This window comes from Ictalurus furcatus, chromosome 29 (genome assembly GCF_023375685.1).
Source record: "Ictalurus furcatus strain D&B chromosome 29, Billie_1.0, whole genome shotgun sequence".
In the NCBI taxonomy this organism is placed as follows: domain Eukaryota; kingdom Metazoa; phylum Chordata; class Actinopteri; order Siluriformes; family Ictaluridae; genus Ictalurus; species Ictalurus furcatus.
In genome coordinates this window covers 1,812,552-1,830,801 of record NC_071283.1, presented here as the reverse complement: position 1 = coordinate 1,830,801, position 18,250 = coordinate 1,812,552, and the positions used below count along the sequence as shown (strand labels likewise).

Sequence of the window (18,250 nt, the reverse complement as noted above, 5' to 3'; positions counted from 1 at the left end):
CATTTTGAGCTTTTTGAAAGTCGCTCTCGATGAGCGAGTCTGAATGTAAATGACATGACGCAAGTGTAAGGGCTAGCTAACGCTCATAATGTAACATAACATAAGCATTCATAAATTTGACCTGTAAGGTCGCTGATACCGATAATACCACAGCGTCGACCAATTCCGGATTCTGATTGGTCGAAAGGTATCGATTTATTTTCTATAACAGCAGCTCTGACAATAGTGCCAGCTCATTCTCCTCACGTGTTTATATTAATGCCGTTGTTCTCTACAGGACTTGTATGATGGATGATCTACATAACCGAAGGCTAATAATAAATGGATTTTAACACACACACAAAAAACCATTTTATTATTTAACAAAGAAAATACCAATCAAGAGTATGGTGATGCTTTTTAGACGGAGTTGCTGTTTTTTTTTTTGTTTTTTTTTAACATTTATGGAAGGAGTCTCCAGTGTCAGCGCTTTGTAACAGTCGGAGCTAAAGCTGTAACTTTACCCATATTTTCAGGACAGAAGCGTTTACACTTTATGCGTTCTCAGTAACATGGCCAGCTTTATTTTGTTATTTATTTATTTATTTATTATTTTTTAAATGATTATTAATTCAAGAAAGAAAATAAAGAGAGGCTGGTGAGGGAACGACTGTTTATAGCTGCTATAATGTTCTGTACGACATGGATTGTTTTTATTCTTTACTCGGTTAGCTAGTTCGCTTACCAGTTATTATATTATGAGTTGGAAGTGTGACAAAGGGTTGAGAAAGCTTAAATAAAGTTTATGAACAGTATATATAGTACGCTCTCTTTCCGGGTTTGTTTTGATGCGCCCCCTGCTGGACGCTTCCGCATTAAATTAAATTAAATCAAATTTAAATAAATGGAACGGCGCAGCGGTTGCGGAAGTGACGTTGCTTAGTTACCGTCGCTAAGCAAACCCACTCCGTATCCACTACATAGCAAGCGGTCGCGTGTCTAGTGAGCAGCGTTTTAGCTCCGAGTCGCTTTCACACGCAGAACCCAGCGGAAATGGTGTGTTGTTGCGTTTCCTCACCGAGGCTGCGGGTTCGTTTGTCCAAGTTTCAGCTTTAAAGGTAAGATTTGTCACCGTTAGCTTTAGCTACACTGCTACGGACGTATTGAAAATGTGGGCGAATCCCAAATAAGTGTGTGCTCCTTATATAGGTGCACTAGATGTGGTGGGAAATGTGTTTGTTTGACGCTTAGTTCGAGGGACGTTTAGTGCGATTTGGGACGCGGCGCCAGAGAGCGTTGGCGTGGTGGTTTCACGCAGCGGTTTTTTTCCACTTTGTTTCGGTGTTTTATCAGGTTTAACGCTAGCTCCACTCGATGTTAGTTCATTTATTGAGAAACAGACATTTTATAAGTGAAATGTTTGGTCTGTAGTGTTGCTGGAAACCTCAGCTAGCTTAATATTTAACTAAGTACCTAGCGTGGCATAGAAACCCTCCTGTCAGGTTTTCTCCAGAGCATCAACCTTTTTGTTTGTTTGTTTGTTTATTTATTTATTTATTTATTTATTTTCCCCTCAGCTTTAATTAGACCTCCGTGTTTTCCCTCCACACCAACATATAGCCTTTCTAACCCAGTATTCTCATTAATCTATGATTTTAATAGGGCGTTTCGTTTCTCTTCATCTTCTCTTTCTCCTTGGTTTATCTAAAAGTTTTACAATAATGATGAAATGTATAACGTGAGCGTCAAAAACTCACTGCAGACATAAAATAAAATAGAACACAAACAACCTGGGAGCTGAAAACGTCAAAGAAACAAATCATTTTATGTCAAAAATCAAACATTTGCGTTATAAAATATAAGAGCCAATCAGGTTCCAGTATGCAAATGAAGGCAGGGCAACACCAGTTAATCTGAGGAAGGGGTGGAGCATGTGGGGTTCAGGATGTCTACCTAAAATTTGCATAATTTTACAATCCAGATATCTTGAGTGTTTGTGGTACTAATATTACTAAAATATACATTTCACAAATGTGGACTTCTGCTGTAGTAGCTTCTGTAGCCCATCTTCCTCAGGGTTTCGATGTATCGTGCGATGCGTTCTGCTCACCACGGTTGTGAAGTTTTTTGGTGTGTTATTGTAAGCCTTCCTGTCAGCTTGAACCAGTCTAGCATTTCTCCTCTGACCTTTCTCTTCAACAATTTTTTTTGGTCTTTTTTTTTTTTTTAGAAGGTGAAAGAGGGCTCATCTGAAAGAAAAAAGAAGATAACGATGTACAGCCCAAAAGAGCTTGAAGGGGAGGTAGATCATTCGTTCTTCGACAGTGACTGCGATGTGAGCAGCACCAAGCCAGAAAACCCTGTCTTCCAGAGGAAGGGGAATGGAAGCCACACCGATGAGAAGCTTCCCGATCAAATCGAGAGAGAGGTCGAAGCGTGTGGAAGCTTGAAGATGGAAAATAAAGAGACTGCATATGGAGCAGGAACGTTAGAGAAAGAGATGTCCGGACTTGAGCTTCAGAGCGGGTTGGTTGTGAAGGATGGTTCTGAATGTAAGGAGGACATCGAAATCAGAAAAGAAGAAGTTGCTTATCAGGAGAGTGAAAAGGAACAAGCCAAGGAAAGAGAAGATCCACTTAAAAAAGAAGAGGCGGCATGTGGGAAAGAGGACTCCGACACCTCATCCAGGAAATCCTCACCACTTCCTCGTTCTGACATGTCCGATTCGAGCCGCGGCAGCCAATCGGATGACTCGTCCAGCATCTGCTGCTCTTCCTCCTCGTCGGCGGCCGAGGAAGACGATACTGTTTTTAAAAACGAGGACGATGGCTACAGACGGAGTGAACCCGCCAAAAAGTCCACAGGCAAATTCCGCAACCGGAGCCATAGCCACCCGTCGTCATCCAGCAATGGAGAGAGAAGCTCCACCCCCTTGGCCAAGCACTCCAAGACTCAGTCAACCTCGTCACCACGGCGACAACCACGACCGGGATCAGCCAATCGGAAGCAAAGGCCCAAAACCATGGAAACAGCCGATTCCGATGATACAGTGACCGACGTTACTCCTCTGTCCTCTCCGGACGTTAGTCCCCAACAGTCGTTTGACCTGGCCCCGCCCACTTCCACTGAATCAACCCTACCTGTCCCACCTACTGACGCCTTGGAAACTGTTGATGGAAAGCAGCTGGATGTGAATATGGATGGAGAGGAACCATCCGGTAGGTATCACCGCTCGTGGGAGGATGGAAAACCACCTAATGTTTGGTAGCTTTACCGTGGTAAAATCCCAAGCTTCCTAAATATTAATAATAATAATAATAATGATAATAGTAAGATTTGATGATTCCATAATGACATGGTATGATGTATAAGTAATTATTGGCGATCTATAGGTGATCATTGTCCATATTTTGTAAATAACCCATGTTTTGTTCTCGTCTTCCTCTCTCTTCCTCCCCGTCTCCAGCCATGCCGAGCGCAGGCAGGCTTCTGGACAGGGTGTTGCTCGTCTCCACTCCCGGCAACACCTCCGTCAGCAGCCTCAGGAGCACTGCAAGTCAGCGCCATAAGAACTACACCTTCACCAGCGACGAGGTGCGACGCATCGATCGCGAGAACCAGCGGCTCCTGCACGAGCTCTCGCGCTCCACCATGCGTTCTTCCTCTCGCCCCACCCACCGCTCATCCGCAACGCCCTTCCGCCTTTATCACAGCGCCCTCAACAGGCAGCGCGAGCAACAGCGCATCCAGCGAGAGAACCTGGTCTGTGTCTCTTTTAGTTCTTCCTTAAAAGTTTCATAAAAAGTTTCCCAGTACGCTGTTTTCCCTGTGCAAACAACCTTTAGCCCATAGGGTTTTATATATTCCCTAGAAAACGCCTCAGTGTTCCTGGACGTTATTTTCCCAACTCCCGTGTTCCTTTATTAGGTATTCTAAATGACAACTCCCAGGATTCCCAGTGCTCTGCGTTCCAAGAGCATTAAAAATATTCCAGGAAACAACCGTGTTTTCCAGAGGTCGTTTGTTACCAAATTGAAACTTTCTAGGGGAAAATGCTGACTCCCTTTTTTTTTATTTTTTTTTTATTTTTTTTTTTTGTATCATTTTGCAGAACATAAATTAGAAATATAGTAATAGTAATAGCTCTCATTAACAAAAAAGTCTTGTTTGTTATGACCACTAGAGGGGATTCTTGGCTCACTTTTCAAGCGCGTGTATCCTGTGCGAAGGGAGACTCACTGTCGGATGGACAGAGACAGGTGGAGGAGTCCCAGTCTAAAGCAGTCCAGCATGAGTGGACTTGATCAGATTAAGCACAGATTTTTATTAGTGCAGGCACATTTGTGCTTTAAAAAAAAAAAAAAACACCCAAAAAACAAAGTAAACGGAATGAAAGAATATAAATGTATGTTTATATAACAAAATGTCAGGGGTGTTTATCTGTCCTGATATGTGATCAATGCTCTGATGTATAAAATAAAAAGCAGCCATAGATTGAATAGGAAATAAAAATATTTAAGTGTTATATTTGAGGGATTAGGAGGCCACACCCCCTTCACTAGTACTGATGGGCACAGAGGCCACGCCCCCTTCACTGGGACTGCCTATGGAAATGATTTTGATAACATTTCTAAATAATAGTAATAATTAAGGTGTTGGGTGTGTTTCATCAGACTTTCCAGCCATCCTGGTACCAGAACATCTGCCCCGAACGTGATGTTCTGAATCGCTGCCGTCTGTACAGCTTCTGCGATGGAATTTATTTGTTTACTTATTTTTTAATTCAGGGTCCCACTGAGTGAGTGTTGTGAGGTTGGGACAAATTGTCCCCCTCCCCCCCCCCTCTCTCTACCCTTCCACTTGCTCTTTCTGTATCCTTCTATTCATAGCACAGAAGAGTAACACAATCCAACTGGTGGTCTGTTTTCTTTCCTACACACACACACACACACTCTCAATGTCACGTTCCTTTTCTTGGATTCATTATTTCACTCTCTCTCTCTCCATAAACCGGCCCGCTTGAACACTTTCTTCCTTATTTATTGAAGTAAAACCTAACAGATGACTGGATCTTCCCAAATCTGGTACATATCTGTAATCATGGCCTTCAGTCTTCGCTCTATTTCCAGTGACGCGTTTCCCGCCGGCTTCTGCTTACTGCAGGGTTTCCAAAGGCTCTCGGAGGCACGAGTGCTGCTGACATTCTGATCCCCGTGCCCGGGTTATTTATACCTTCAATGGGTCACAAGGAACCTTTCACTCTGTTCTAGTACTCGGTGAACTCTCTGCCATACAAGAGTGTGTGTTACAGAATTAAGGACTGATTGATTTAAAAACAAAGGAATTAATATGCAAGTCATCATTGACGCAGCGGTGTGACTTCTCCTGAAGTCCTGAAGTGTTTTATTCCTCTTATACCACCATGATATGCCTGCGATTACTATAAACCTGCTAATTTTTCGATATCTACACATCTTTATAGTCTGGGAAATAGAGTAACGTGTAATGTATGTGTTTAAAATGAAAATGTGTATTATATGAAAAATGACACTGTAAATCCCTACACATCCTTTTGTGACAGTAACATCAATGATACCTTGTTAGACGTCCTAATGGATCATGGTAATCATTATTATCCGTGTGTGTGTGTGTGTGTGTGTGTGTTTGTACACGTTAGGCCTTTCTAAAGCGTTTGGAGTCAGTAAAGGCGACTCCAGGAATGAACCGATTAGAACAGCTAACAGACTACCAGCGCCAAGCCGGGTACCTTGGAATACCTACACCCCTCATCAGATCTACATCAGGTATACACACACACACACACACACACACACACACACACACACACACACACACACACACAGAACCTCATAGGCACAAATACGTCCCTTTGTATGTCACAGGGCGGCATAAGACATTCAGAGGAAACCGCGGTCTGCCCTCTTCCACATACGTGACCTTTCCTGCACGTTCTATAGTTGCATGACGTTAGTTTAAACTCTTGACAGGTTTGCTAATGCTGGTCTCTACGATGAGCAGTTAAAGTCAACTGGAATAAATATATACCATTCGACTATTTTATGTTACCGTCCACAGGAAGAACTTCCAGAACCTGCAGTTCAACCAGTCCTCACAGAACCAGACCTGAAACCACGAAACCCACCAGAACCACAGCTCCACGACCGGCCTGGTCCTGATCCAAACCCTCAGCTCTATCACATGCCAGACCGCTCAAATGCTTCCTGCAATGCAGCACCTCAGATCTGGGTCGTGGCGAGCCGTGTTTCTGACGGACCTCTCGACCAGGTGATCGGCTAGTTATATGTCGTCGTGTCTTCTTAAATTTATTTATTTTAAATTAAAAGTATGTTGACGGGTTAACAGAAGTGGTTGGTAGAGAAGAGACCTCAATGATTAACTTAATCCTCGCACATAAACTCATTTTATATATATATATATATAATATATAAAAAAAAAAACAACCCGTCGCTCAAAGCTGCGTCACGTGAACCAGGTTCAGAAATTTTCTCTCATGTTGCCGTTCCCAAAACTAGTCATGATGTCTATCGAGGCCATACGTTACGATTATTTCACTTATCAAAAGTCTTCATTCTTGAGCTCTCTTCATAAACTTAAATCCTAGCTAGAGAATAAATATTAGCTGACTAGCGAGCTAGATAACATAATATCCGGGTGGATTGTGGCACATGGTGATTGATTGATTGATTGATTGATTGGCAAATTAGTATAATAATCATTAGATTAAAAAAAAAAATTAATTCAACGCTAGGCTATTCGTGTACTTTAGTGTTCTCAAGAAAACTGAAAAATTATTAATGGACTGACCCTTGGATATATGACGTATCGCACTGAATACTCTTCTTTACCATATTATGACAATCTGTGTCTTTTATAAAACGAGGGTTTTGAATGTACAAGCCAAATTTAAAAAATTGACCCCGACTGTTTTCAGAGTACACGCACATGACAATCTACATCAGCCATTTCTCGATCAGTGAAGGAAGTTAAGCCTTATTTTGCTCGATCCAGTGTTTATTTTGCAGCTTCACATTGCACTTGGCAACTTTAGAGAACTGAAATGTACGTAGAATCGCTCATACGCTCCTCTCAGAGCGACGTAGTCGATGCCTATCTACAGTCCGCTTGCTTTCTTTGTGCCTGAAATAGCAGTAAGCTTAAATGATTAACCTGCTGATGACAAGACAATGAAACACTTTTGCTTTTACTGTTTACTGTAATAAGAGCATTTCATCTGTGGTGTAAGATTAAATAGAAATTACATACATACTATATATTTGATATTGTCAAATCTGTTTGCTGAAATAAAAGTCTTTAATTTCCTCCATTGTACGACACTTGATACCACACACACACGCACGCACATTGACGCAAGTTACTACGGATGGCTTCGTCACTGCAATGCTGACAATCCTGACCGTCTGGCGCTCGTTAATCTCTGCACACAAGCACGGAAAGACTCGCATTCGGTGCCGGTCCTGGCCCATTTGGTGCCCTAGGCGAGATTCATCCTCACTACCGCTTTTGTAGCTGAATGAACACGCATCCCTCACAGCCACACTCCAAAATCTAGTGGAAAGCCTTCCCAGAAGAGTGGAGCACTTTTATAACTGGGCTAAATCTGGAACCGGATGTGATGGTCATGTGTCCACATACTTTTGGCCATTTGATGTTGCCGTGTCGGCTCCAGACCTATTTGAACCGTTTATAAATATGGGCAAATGTTGGGTTTTTAGTTTAATTAGCTCAAATGTGCAGAGACAATAAAGAAATCTGACCTAGAATTGTATTCATTTAGTTTGTGGCTATAAAAACAGCTACACACCTGGAACCGAAATGATTATGGGTAAGCCAAAACTTCATTTCATGTTATCGCCTCATAGCTGTAGTGCAACACTAAATAAATAAATAAATTCCAACAACCAACATGTCTTGGCTGATTGTGTAAATTTGGTGACAAGGGTTATATTATGTACCTGTGTACATTATGTAAATTTTATGCTAAACCACAGTTGTAATATTCTGGTGCTGATTAGTCTAGCATAAACAAGTAATGTTCAAATTTTAAGGTTTTTTTGTTTGTTTGTTTTTGCAAGTTATTTTCAAGGGAAAAAATATCAAACTGGGGCATTATTTTCCTTTTTTTTTAATTAATTTATTTATTTATTTATTTATTTATTTATTTATTTATTTACATTTTTAACTTTGATGCCATTGAAATACAACAGAACCCATTTTGCAGCGATCAGAGTAGGACTGTGGTTACATTTGCTTCCTGAGGTGAAGAAAAGTTTTGAGGAACAACTCGTTTCTGATAAAGAAATGTTGAGACAAAAGCTTAAATGGTATTTTCGAGTTTATTTTTATTAAAAGAACACAAGAACTGTTGACTTTTCTGGTGTACAGGGACATGCTTCTTCCATTAACAGGGCCCTCTCTGGGCCCCAGAGGTGCTCATGTATGTTTTTTTTTTCTAAATGGAACAAATATTATAAACGAATCAGAACAATCTTTGCGTACCGAGAGTAATCGGACCTGAGACGACAGTCGTAATCGGAGACGTGGGTGGGGTGGGGTTAAATATATTTACACAGGTTTAGGAGCGGACAACGAAGGGGCTGCTTCCTCTTGCTCTCAGACACTCGGTACACTCTCGCACACATCGAGCCTGATTTAAGACATTCACAGAGTTGAGGGTCTTCCTTTTGGTAAAGAGGGATCTGGAGGTTTCGATATTTATGTGAACTTCTTGATCTCGTCATAGAGGACAAGCACGAAAGCACCGCCCATTCCTCTCAGCACATTCGACCAGGCGCCCTTGAAGAAGGCCTTCGGTCCTTCATCCTTGATGATCTTCTTCCAGCAGTCGATTGTGCCCTTGTACATGATGTCAGCTGGGGAAGGGAAGGGGAACAGACACGTTTATCGAAACATCAATCACACAACGTATTGTTCGTTATGCGTGATCACAGCTTTAGGCTTTGCAACATCAAGATCTTTATCGTCCTTGCTGCAGAACCAAAAGTCCAGGGGATGGACCTAATGACCTGACCTAATACATATAACCTTAACCTTAACCTTAACCTACAATACAGAACACACTTAACTCCATTCTTATCCAGTTTAAAGCATACTGAGTTGTCTCCACCCCCTGGACGTTTCTGCATTGAGAGGTCCTTGGAATTTTTAACCCTATTGAGTGCTATGATCATACGTGACAAGCTTCGACGTTCCAGAGTTTCTGTATGGTGTCACAGTATTTACACACAAGTTTCAACCATGAGCATTAAGGGTACACCATTGAGTCCCTAAAAGATTGCGGAGACTTTTACGAGTAAGCTCTGCTTACCTCCTTTGCGTCCTGACTGCATCATCATACGACGTCTGACAGTGTCGAAGGGATAGGAGATGATGCCAGCCACAGCAGTGACGGTCTGGGCAATCATCCAGCTGATGACGATGTGCGTGTTCTTGGGGTCTGGCAGCATGCCTGCAAGTTGACATTCAACAAATTTGCTCTTTAGCACTGGACAGTTTATTTATTCCTCGATGAAGCAATCAAACATCAATTAATTGTTACCTTTAGCGGTGTCATAGATTCCGAAGTAGGCTGCTCTGTAGATAATGATGCCTTGGACAGACACGTTGAAGCCAAGGTAGAGCCCCCTCAAGCCATCTGACTTGAAGATCTTGGTAAGGCAGTTGCCCAAGCCGGTAAACTCTCTCTCGGCAGCACCTTTGCCGATATCGGCAGCCAACCGGGTCCTAGCGAAGTCCAGTGGGTACACGAAACAGAGTGACGTAGCACCGGCGGCACCACCTGATGCCAGATTTCCAGCGAAGTAGCGCCAGAACTGGGTGTGCTTATCGACACCGCCAAGGAAGATCTTCTTGTACTTGTCCTTGAAGGCGAAGTTGAGAGCCTGAGTCGGGAAGTATCGGATCACGTTGGCCAAGTTTCCACGCCAGAAACTGAGGAAGCCCTGCTCCTTGGGAATCCTCACCACACAGTCTATGATGCCTTTGTACTGCATATCAACTGTGATCTGTTTGCTGGCATGCTGGACCTGGAGGAGGACCAATTGGTGTTAGTTCACTCCAAGTGAAATTTATTCACCTCAGATACATGCGTCTCTGCTGTCTGATCTTAACAAATCTCTGGCCTTTCACTACATCTTTTGATTCCAAACCAGATTTCTGCGTCTGTCGGGTTGGATCAGTTACCTAATTAGTTGGATCGGATGTGTCGGAGCAGGAAAACCAGACTCTGACATCAGGTTCATGGGGGAATACTTGGTGGTAAAATTCTCAGTTCTGTGCTAGAAGGTGGCACAGAAGGCACAGTATGACTAGAAGGTTGTGAGTTCAGAACCGTGGTTGGACCCTTGAGAAAGGGTATTAACCTTCAGCTATATCCTCAAATATGTGGCTTTTGACATGTTACATTCTTGACCTGCCATGGACAGTTGAGTTCCATGGTTTCCATCGTTTTAATCTCTCCGTTGTTCATTCGACTTGGCTCCAGTATAGATATTTCACCTTTCTTCCTGGAAAGATTGGTCTGACCATGTGCACCAGCCGCATTGAGGATTACACCCATGTGAGGTGGTGTGAGTATTGGGTTGCAAACCCCAGGCTATATTTAGCACTAAACTCACGCCAAGTATCGTCACTTTATGCAACCACGTTTTTACCAACCCCTGTGTCCAGGCCGTGCTTCTTAATAACTCAGTCACCAGAAGTTGAAATTGGATTAACATGATCAGGTAATTGTCCGCTAATATCAGCCTAAACTTCCTGCAATGTCAAAGGACAGTGAACCTTTTGCAGAAGACTTGCAAAAAAAAAACAACCCAAAAAAAGCCTTGCAGCGAACACCTACACCGACAGTCCCAAGTGATGATACCATGAAAAAGAAGTGCTGTAAGTAATTAGGTATACCAAAGACTAGAGAGAATCCACAAGGTGAAAACCAAGGTTGGTGGAAAGATCCCTTGGGGCCGTGACCCCTGGCCTGGAAGAGACGAATTCCAGGAACGACAAAACAGAAGGGTACTACGAAGTGCACACTTTAAGAGTCTGAAGAAGTAACCACTCTTGCAAATATAGATGAATGAACTTATCAAGTGTATTGAATTATGTGTAATTTGTAGGCTAATAAGTTACTCTTTGGATAGTAATCAGTTCATTCCAACTTTGTAAAAGGGTTCTGAAAGGGAAACCCTCTGTTACCGGGTTCTATGCAGAATTTTAAGGGTTCCTCCACCTGGATAAACCCTTTAGAAGAACCCTTTAGAGTGGTGGATGGATTTTGTTTTTTCGCCCAACATCTTTTTGGATCCAAATAAATATTACGTCTGTCAATTAATAATTAAATTGATGACATCATATCATAATATTAAATAATGATTAAAAAAAGTTGTTCATTTCGAAGGTAATTGGGATAAATTTGCGCGCGCACACACACTGAGTTACCTGCAGGAGCAGTTTGACCCTCTCGATGGGCGCGACGGCTGTTTTGGAGATAGCCGCAGCCACTCCACCTGCCAGGAAATCCTTCAAAAAGCTGATGACCGCCTCAGACATGGTGCCGGTGCGTGCGTGCGTGCCTGTCTGTCTGTCTGTCTGTCTCGCGCGCACTTACAACTCTCGACACGCCGCTGGACCCTCAAAGTGGACGAGCACGCGGGCCTGTGCGTGCCTCATATAGCCGTGTACCTATCGCGAGAAGAGCGGGTGATGGACGCGCGCGGCATCGAACGAAAAGTGAAGCGTAAATAAATGTCCCGGGTCAGAGGGCGCGAGGCAGACGCCATGCATGATATTGAGGGACGTTTAAAGGACAAAGTATACTTCTTTCTTCTTTTTTTTCTTTTCAAACAACAATATTCAGTTGTCCTTCCTGTGTTTTATTTGCAGAATAGTGTGAATAATAATAATAATAATAATAATAATAATAATAATAATATGGACCACTATTAAAAAATATGCTATATTTTATAAGTATGCATTTATGGATTTAAGAGCAAATAATAACCTTGCATACTCAAATATTTATTTACTCATTTATTTACTCATTTATTTATTTAAAACATTTCAAGAAAGGTCGAATTCAACACACGCGTCTTTATATTAGTTTCCCCTTCCTTTCCCATCAGATCATTCACATTGACCCTTTTGTGTGTTTAAAGAACCTGGAGTAGGCTATGACTAGACATTTTCGGTTTACATGTCACCTTGCAACAAATGTGCGCTCGTGCCTAAATAAAGATAAGAAAAAAAAAAAGCTCGGATTTTTCCTGTTTTGGTAACTTGTGTGCTCTGCGCAAGGCATTGCTGTTGCTATAAATGGCCTCCTCTTAAATGTGCACCCTAAAGCGTTTGACTTTTTAGAAATATGAATGGATGTCTAGGACGCGTGTAGAGCCACAGGGGTCAAAACTTTTTCCACGCTGGTTATTTCACCCAGCAGTCTCCCGAGTCCCGTGCGTAATTACGCACAGTCCATATGACCGAGGCGCGAGGATATCGGTTTCAGTGTAGAGATTATAACTCTCTTAAGGTCACACAGTAAAACCTGGAGTGGACTAAACACACCGGAAGTGTGACTTTCACTATCCGGCTTGTGTTAGTGTGCACAGACCTGGATAAAGACACGTTTATATGCATGTGTGTGCCTTGCAAATGCGTCTAGGGTGTGGACAGTATTTTTGTTAAAGTGACCCAAATAAGTCTTCTATCAGTGGCAACTTTTTTATGTTTAACTACTGATAAACATTATACATTTCTAAGTGTTGTAATATATATTACAACATATTATAAAAATGCAGGAAAGAAATAGCTAGGCCTTTGTGATGAAAAAATGTTACTGGTATGCTCCATTGTCATGTATAAATGATCTTTTCCTAGGTCCAGGATTTAAGTGTTGCATGTCACAAATCTTATGTGTGGATGTAGTAGAAATATGAAGCACGTCGGTTAATTTTTGACTGATATTTTAAAATAATAATAATAATAATGTGGTCTATAGAGTGTGTGCTGGAGGTCAGAAGGTGGCGATGGAGAGCTGTGACATCCTCCGCCTGTGAGATGCTGCTGAAAGATCTATCAATCTATCTATCTGTCTATCTGAAGGATGCTGTGCATGAAAAAGCCACATTTTTGGAAACGCTTCTTTTCAGGCTTATCTTTAATTATCAACAATGAACAATTCCTGATTAAATTCATAGCAAGCTAGAAACATGCAGAAAGGACTCGAGAACATCACTACTTTGGCAAAATATATTTCTTGTGGTCAAAGATGATTGTTTATTATATTATAAAAGAGTTATGTAAAAAAAGGGAAAAGGGAAAACTTGTTTTAATTCCGTTCACTTTAATATTATTTGTATGAATGTCCGTTTCGACCCGTAATGAGCAAGCCAGAGGAGAGAGTGGCAAGGGAAAAACTCGCTGAAACTACACGAAGAAGAAACCTTGAAACTCAACAGGGAAACCTCTATAAACCCAATACTGGCCTTTGAATATCATTATACAATTATAATACAACTTCCTTGTGCAATACTGCTTCAATATATTTCTGAGAAGTCTACAAACATCTAAAGAAATCCAGATAAGATTATATCCTGAAGCAGAAAGCATTTTTTTGGTGATGTGTGAATCTTTTGTCATCCACAGATGGTGAGTCTCAGATAGAGAGAACATGTACAGCTCAACAGTGAGAGATGGGATAGATTATAAGGTACGCTTTTATCATACGCTGGTTTTCTCCCTCCGCTAAACAAACTAGTGTTCTCTCAATTCGTATACTTATGCACTATTCTAGACCATTATTGAATACTAATCTCTTATTACGCTATTTTAAAAACCTCTCATGTCACCTTCAAACCTACCGAAAGGTCTGATTAGAGTACCAGCCTTCAGGATTTTCTAGGTTAGTAAACATTTTTGAGCCTAAGGTCAGAGATTTTCGATTTGAGACCGCAATTCATGACCAAAATCACGACAACGGTGGAACGTTTGAAGAGCGACAGAGCTCGTCAGAGTGTTTAATATTTTTACGTGTCAAATCAATACACGTTTTATAGAAACGTGACGCACAAGATAGGTAGCGAGTGTGTGAACAATGTCGCTTGTTGCATCGCCGCTGAATCAGCGCACCCCGGCGTGGTGCGATTAAATGGAAAAGTTTTCACTAGCCTTCGATTATGTGGATTGTTAAGTTTAGTTGTTACCATAGGAACGCTAATGTATTCGAATAGAAACCTGTGATTTGAATTAGAGACGGAACTAATTTCAAAGCTGCTGTTATTGAAAACCAATGGGAATGGAGAATTCAACAGCACTCTGGTGTAATACGTGTAATGAATGCTGTGATGTACTGTATATACTGTAGTAACATGCTGTAGGTGTAGGTGGCGCCGCAACAGCGTGAACTTTCACTTCCCCGCCACTGACCAAACAAACAGAGAAGGAAATCTTTCTCACTTCATGAAGCTTCCTTCCTGCCAACAAATGACACACGACCGTGGAGACCTCGGGCTCCCGACTCTTGTACTCAAACTGACTCGAGCTGTAACAGGCTTACGTCCCATAGTCCTCCTGTGCCCCGGGTCAGCGGGTGCACACACATCTCATAAACGCCCGATTCACGCTTTATGCAGGATGTCCACAGCTTAACGGATTTGGGGATGGCGAAAAAAACCCCAAAAAATCCCCACGGGCAAACACAGTCCAGCGTCTCCAGGAGCGGGATGAGTCGCTGTAGCAACGGTTGCTGGGACCTGGTGTAAAGCTTCAGTCTCATAAAGTCACTTTATTCAGACTCGGGTTAGAACAGGATGATAATCTCACGAGTTTCAGTATCTCAGTACGTGTCAGCTGCATTCCTTTTTATTTTTTTTTGTTTGTATAATTTTCTTAAAGAAAATGATATAAAAAGGCATTTAAGACTGATAAGTTGATTGCTAAGATGATTTTTTTTTTATTGACCATTTTCTCAGATGTTTTGTGTGTTTTTTTAAAAGTATAAACATTACCTTAAAGTGATGTACCTGTAACACACAGGTACGCTTGCGCCCTGCATAAAATAAGCTCAATTTGTTTTCTTAAATAGTGCGTTTTTGCTGCAAAAGACTGGTTTCAAAATAATTGGTACACTTCAGTATTGTTTAGGGTGTTTACCACAGGCTCATGCCAGAAAATACTAACAAAATGAAAAGACTGTAAAAGATAAATGTTTGTTGGAATTAGGGTTAATATTTTTGTTCAGTTTGAGTGGAAAATGTAAGTCATTGTGTATATTAATAATAATAATTATTATTATATTATTAGTGTTATCATCTTCTCTTTCTCGGTTCCTTTTTTCTTTCTTTCCGTCTACAGTTTCCACCATTTTGTGTGTACAGGAACGTTCGTTAACACGTTTCAGAAGTATTTAAAGGTGCTGTAGCTCCTCAGCACCTCTCTATTGCATGAGAGGTCAAAGGTCGGAGTCTGCTGAGGCCCCCCGGTTCTTTAATTAAACCTTCAGTGTGTGTATGAAGCTCTGAGGTTAAAGCAGTTGCTCATTAAAGCCTCATGTCTCTCTGCACTCTGTGTGTGTGAAGAGCTCGAAGCGCTTCTGTTCCCAAAGTGAATTCACTCCTTAATAGCAGGGCAAGTGGGGACCACCTGATCATTTAACTGTGTGTGTGTGTGTGTGTGTGTGTGTGTGTGTGTGTGTGTGCGCAGGGACATCATTAGTTAAGAGTAGTGCACTCGTGTAAAGCAGGCACTATCATGCAGAAATCTCAGAAAAGAAACCTCAGAAAACAAACATAACACAATATAAAGTTCATGAGAAATTTCCATGATTTATAATTAATGCTAAGTGTAATTACAGTGTAATATAATTCATAAACAGCCTTTTTGTAGTATTTTATCAACACATCTGAGGTAAAAGTTGATATTCTTAACAGTTTTGTTTAAGGTTCACGATGGCTGTACCTCTGCATTCCCTGTAAACGGATTCATGCTAGCTGAAACGTGATTAGCCTGCAGTCAAAAGTTATGAATAGTCAAGAACTTTTCATTCATATAAGTGAAGTTTGGGTATCACAATGCATCATGTTATTTATTATTATTACTATAAATAGAAATCCTCACTCTAGAGAAACTCAAAGTCTGGTTAGCAGTCAACGCTAGGTGTAATTGCCGTGTAATATTAACCAAACGGAGTCTTTTCTTAGTATTTTATCAACAGATCTGAGGTAAATGTTGATATTTTTGACAGTTTTGTATAGTTTCCTTGATCGCTACACTTTTACATTACCCATAAACAGCTTTATGCTAGCTAAAACTTGAGTAGCCTGCAGTTATTTGCTAGGTTATGCCCACATATTGTGTCTATACTGTATGTCCCAATAGCCTAGCAACAGTGCTCTAACAACTTTTGCTAGTTTTCTCTCAGTATCTCAATTTATCTCAGTTTATGTCAGGTGCTTATACAGGTGTATATGTGGATAGCGTTTAAAAGGAGCATCAGCCATTTGGATAACACACATTTGTAAAGTTTTATTCTTGTTATAGCTTTAGTCATTAATATGTTACACACCTGATTTCTTTACACAATCCTGTCAGCCTGTGGTCACACTCTCGGTCAGTCTATTAGAGCTCAAATATGTGCGCACAGGTTATTCATAAAGTTTGATAAATCAATCGGTCATTCTCTGTGGTTCCTGGACCGAGTGAAGGTTGCAGTTTGTGTGTGTGTGTGTGTGTGTGTGTGTATGTGTGTGTGTAATAAAGAGACTTTAATCCTACGATTGAGAGATATGTGACTGAAAGGTTTGGTCAGTGTGTGTCCAGCTCTTGGCTGAAGGGGCAATTCGACCTCTTGACCTAAAGGGTCAATGAACGGCGTATGCTGATGGTCTGCTTATCCGACCAGCTCGCCGACCTCCCGCTGACCCTTCAGTGACCTCTCGAACCCTCTCCGCAGGTTTGGACTAGAGATTTCCGACAACGAGTTTGAACAGCTGGTGGAAAGACTTTACGTTGTAACTTTTCGGAAATGTGTAGATGTTTTTATTGGTTGCCGTCAACACGAGGTACGAGCTCAAGCTCTCGCGCCGTCCTCGAACAAGGATTTTAGTATGAAATAATAACGTGATTTAAATGTTGTCCAGTTTCTCAACTATTGTTCTGTAATTCTGCGGAGAGTCGTACGACGATAATGCATGGCGAACACAGGAGCGTACAAAGAATATTGTCAATATCACGCACTAGCATTTGAATGAAATATAAATAATGACAGCTGTGATAACAGTTTTTGCACAAACTGAAACTATTTCGATAGATTTTAGTTTCATACAGCTTCGTCACAGTTTTAATGTATAATGCAGGCTATTACTGGATAATAATTTTGGAACTGAAATAATTATATAGTTTATATATAATATATGTTTTGCTACTTTTGTAGAAAGCACTAGAACTCAAATTGTATGATTAAAAGAAAATGAAAAATTCAGCATACACAGCTGTTTCAAAATAGTTTCCTCATAATTATATTTATTAATATATATAATTTTAAAAAAAAAGTAGTCTGGATGCCAAGTTTAATTTCTTACAGTTGTTCTAGATGAATCTATAGTACAGTTTTTTCATTACTTCATTTTTTCCCTTACACTTAAAAAAACCTCTTTCTGTAAATTATTTGAAAGCTGTGAAATTACTGAGCGATAGCATTTTATTCTAATTAGAATACAATAATTTAAATTCCAAAGCTATAAACAGCAGTGAACGTTCTTTAGTGGGGGTTTAGTTATTCTGATGTTTTTGGTTTTTTTTAAAACCCATAAACCCTGAAGCTTAATTTAACAACGTTAGAACATTGAAAGTTTGAAGATAAATTTGCACCTAAAGTCCCATTTGATGATTCACTTTAAAACCAGCCACAGATATATATATATATATATATATATATATATATATATATATATATATATATATATATATATATATAATATATATATTTCTGTTTGACAAACATTTGGTATTAAGCCACTTTAACACAGTTAAAAAACAACGTTTTGTCGCCTTCATGTTTAACACCTTTTTAATACATTTTTAAAATTTTTTAGAAATGTTAAAAATATCAGAAATTATTGCAGAAATTATTCCCCTCACAATCTTTCACATATACACAAACTATACCTTCTATATTAAGGAGGTACTTTTTGTCAATTTCATG

The 18,250-nt window shown here is 40.5% G+C and overlaps 2 protein-coding genes across 3 annotated transcripts; one reads left to right on the top strand and one right to left on the bottom strand.

Annotated features, from left to right (window-relative positions):
- Window positions 1-924: 924 nt before the first annotated feature.
- On the top strand, window positions 925-7,341 carry cfap97 (cilia and flagella associated protein 97). 2 transcript variants are annotated; one of them, XR_008385147.1, is made up of 6 exons: window positions 925-1,097; window positions 2,210-3,197; window positions 3,446-3,741; window positions 4,163-4,238; window positions 4,653-4,777; window positions 5,657-5,773. XR_008385147.1 is itself a non-coding variant. In XM_053619099.1 (5 exons), the coding sequence occupies exons 2-5, from the start codon at window positions 2,252-2,254 to the stop codon at window positions 6,174-6,176; spliced, it is 1,470 nt and encodes a 489-aa protein (XP_053475074.1). In that variant the 5' UTR covers window positions 925-1,097; window positions 2,210-2,251; the 3' UTR covers window positions 6,177-7,341. The 2 variants fall into 2 exon arrangements, 1 of the variants encoding a protein (XP_053475074.1); XM_053619099.1 differs by lacking the exons at window positions 4,163-4,238; window positions 4,653-4,777 and adding an exon at window positions 6,076-7,341 and having other exon boundaries at window positions 5,657-5,783.
- Window positions 7,342-8,483: 1,142 nt separating this feature from the next.
- slc25a4 (solute carrier family 25 member 4) lies at window positions 8,484-11,752 on the bottom strand. Its single transcript, XM_053619104.1, has 4 exons — window positions 11,494-11,752; window positions 9,599-10,085; window positions 9,368-9,508; window positions 8,484-8,912 (listed from the first exon to the last, which is right to left on the bottom strand). The coding sequence occupies exons 1-4, from the start codon at window positions 11,602-11,604 to the stop codon at window positions 8,755-8,757; spliced, it is 897 nt and encodes a 298-aa protein (XP_053475079.1). The 5' UTR covers window positions 11,605-11,752; the 3' UTR covers window positions 8,484-8,754.
- Window positions 11,753-18,250: the final 6,498 nt, after the last annotated feature.

Bases quoted from the DNA above. Each gene is read 5' to 3' on its own strand.
- cfap97 (XM_053619099.1), top strand. From the start codon at position 2,252: ATGTACAGCCCAAAAGAGCTTGAAGGGGAGGTAGATCATTCGTTCTTC. The intron at 3,198-3,445 runs GTAGGTATCACC...CCCCGTCTCCAG, and splicing joins GGATGGAGAGGAACCATCCG to CCATGCCGAGCGCAGGCAGG. The intron at 3,742-5,656 runs GTCTGTGTCTCT...TGTACACGTTAG, and splicing joins GCATCCAGCGAGAGAACCTG to GCCTTTCTAAAGCGTTTGGA.
- slc25a4 (XM_053619104.1), bottom strand. From the start codon at position 11,604: ATGTCTGAGGCGGTCATCAGCTTTTTGAAGGATTTCCTGGCAGGTGGA. The intron at 9,509-9,598 runs GTAACAATTAAT...GTCAACTTGCAG, and splicing joins AATCTATGACACCGCTAAAG to GCATGCTGCCAGACCCCAAG. The intron at 8,913-9,367 runs GTAAGCAGAGCT...TCCCTTCCCCAG, and splicing joins GCAGTCAGGACGCAAAGGAG to CTGACATCATGTACAAGGGC.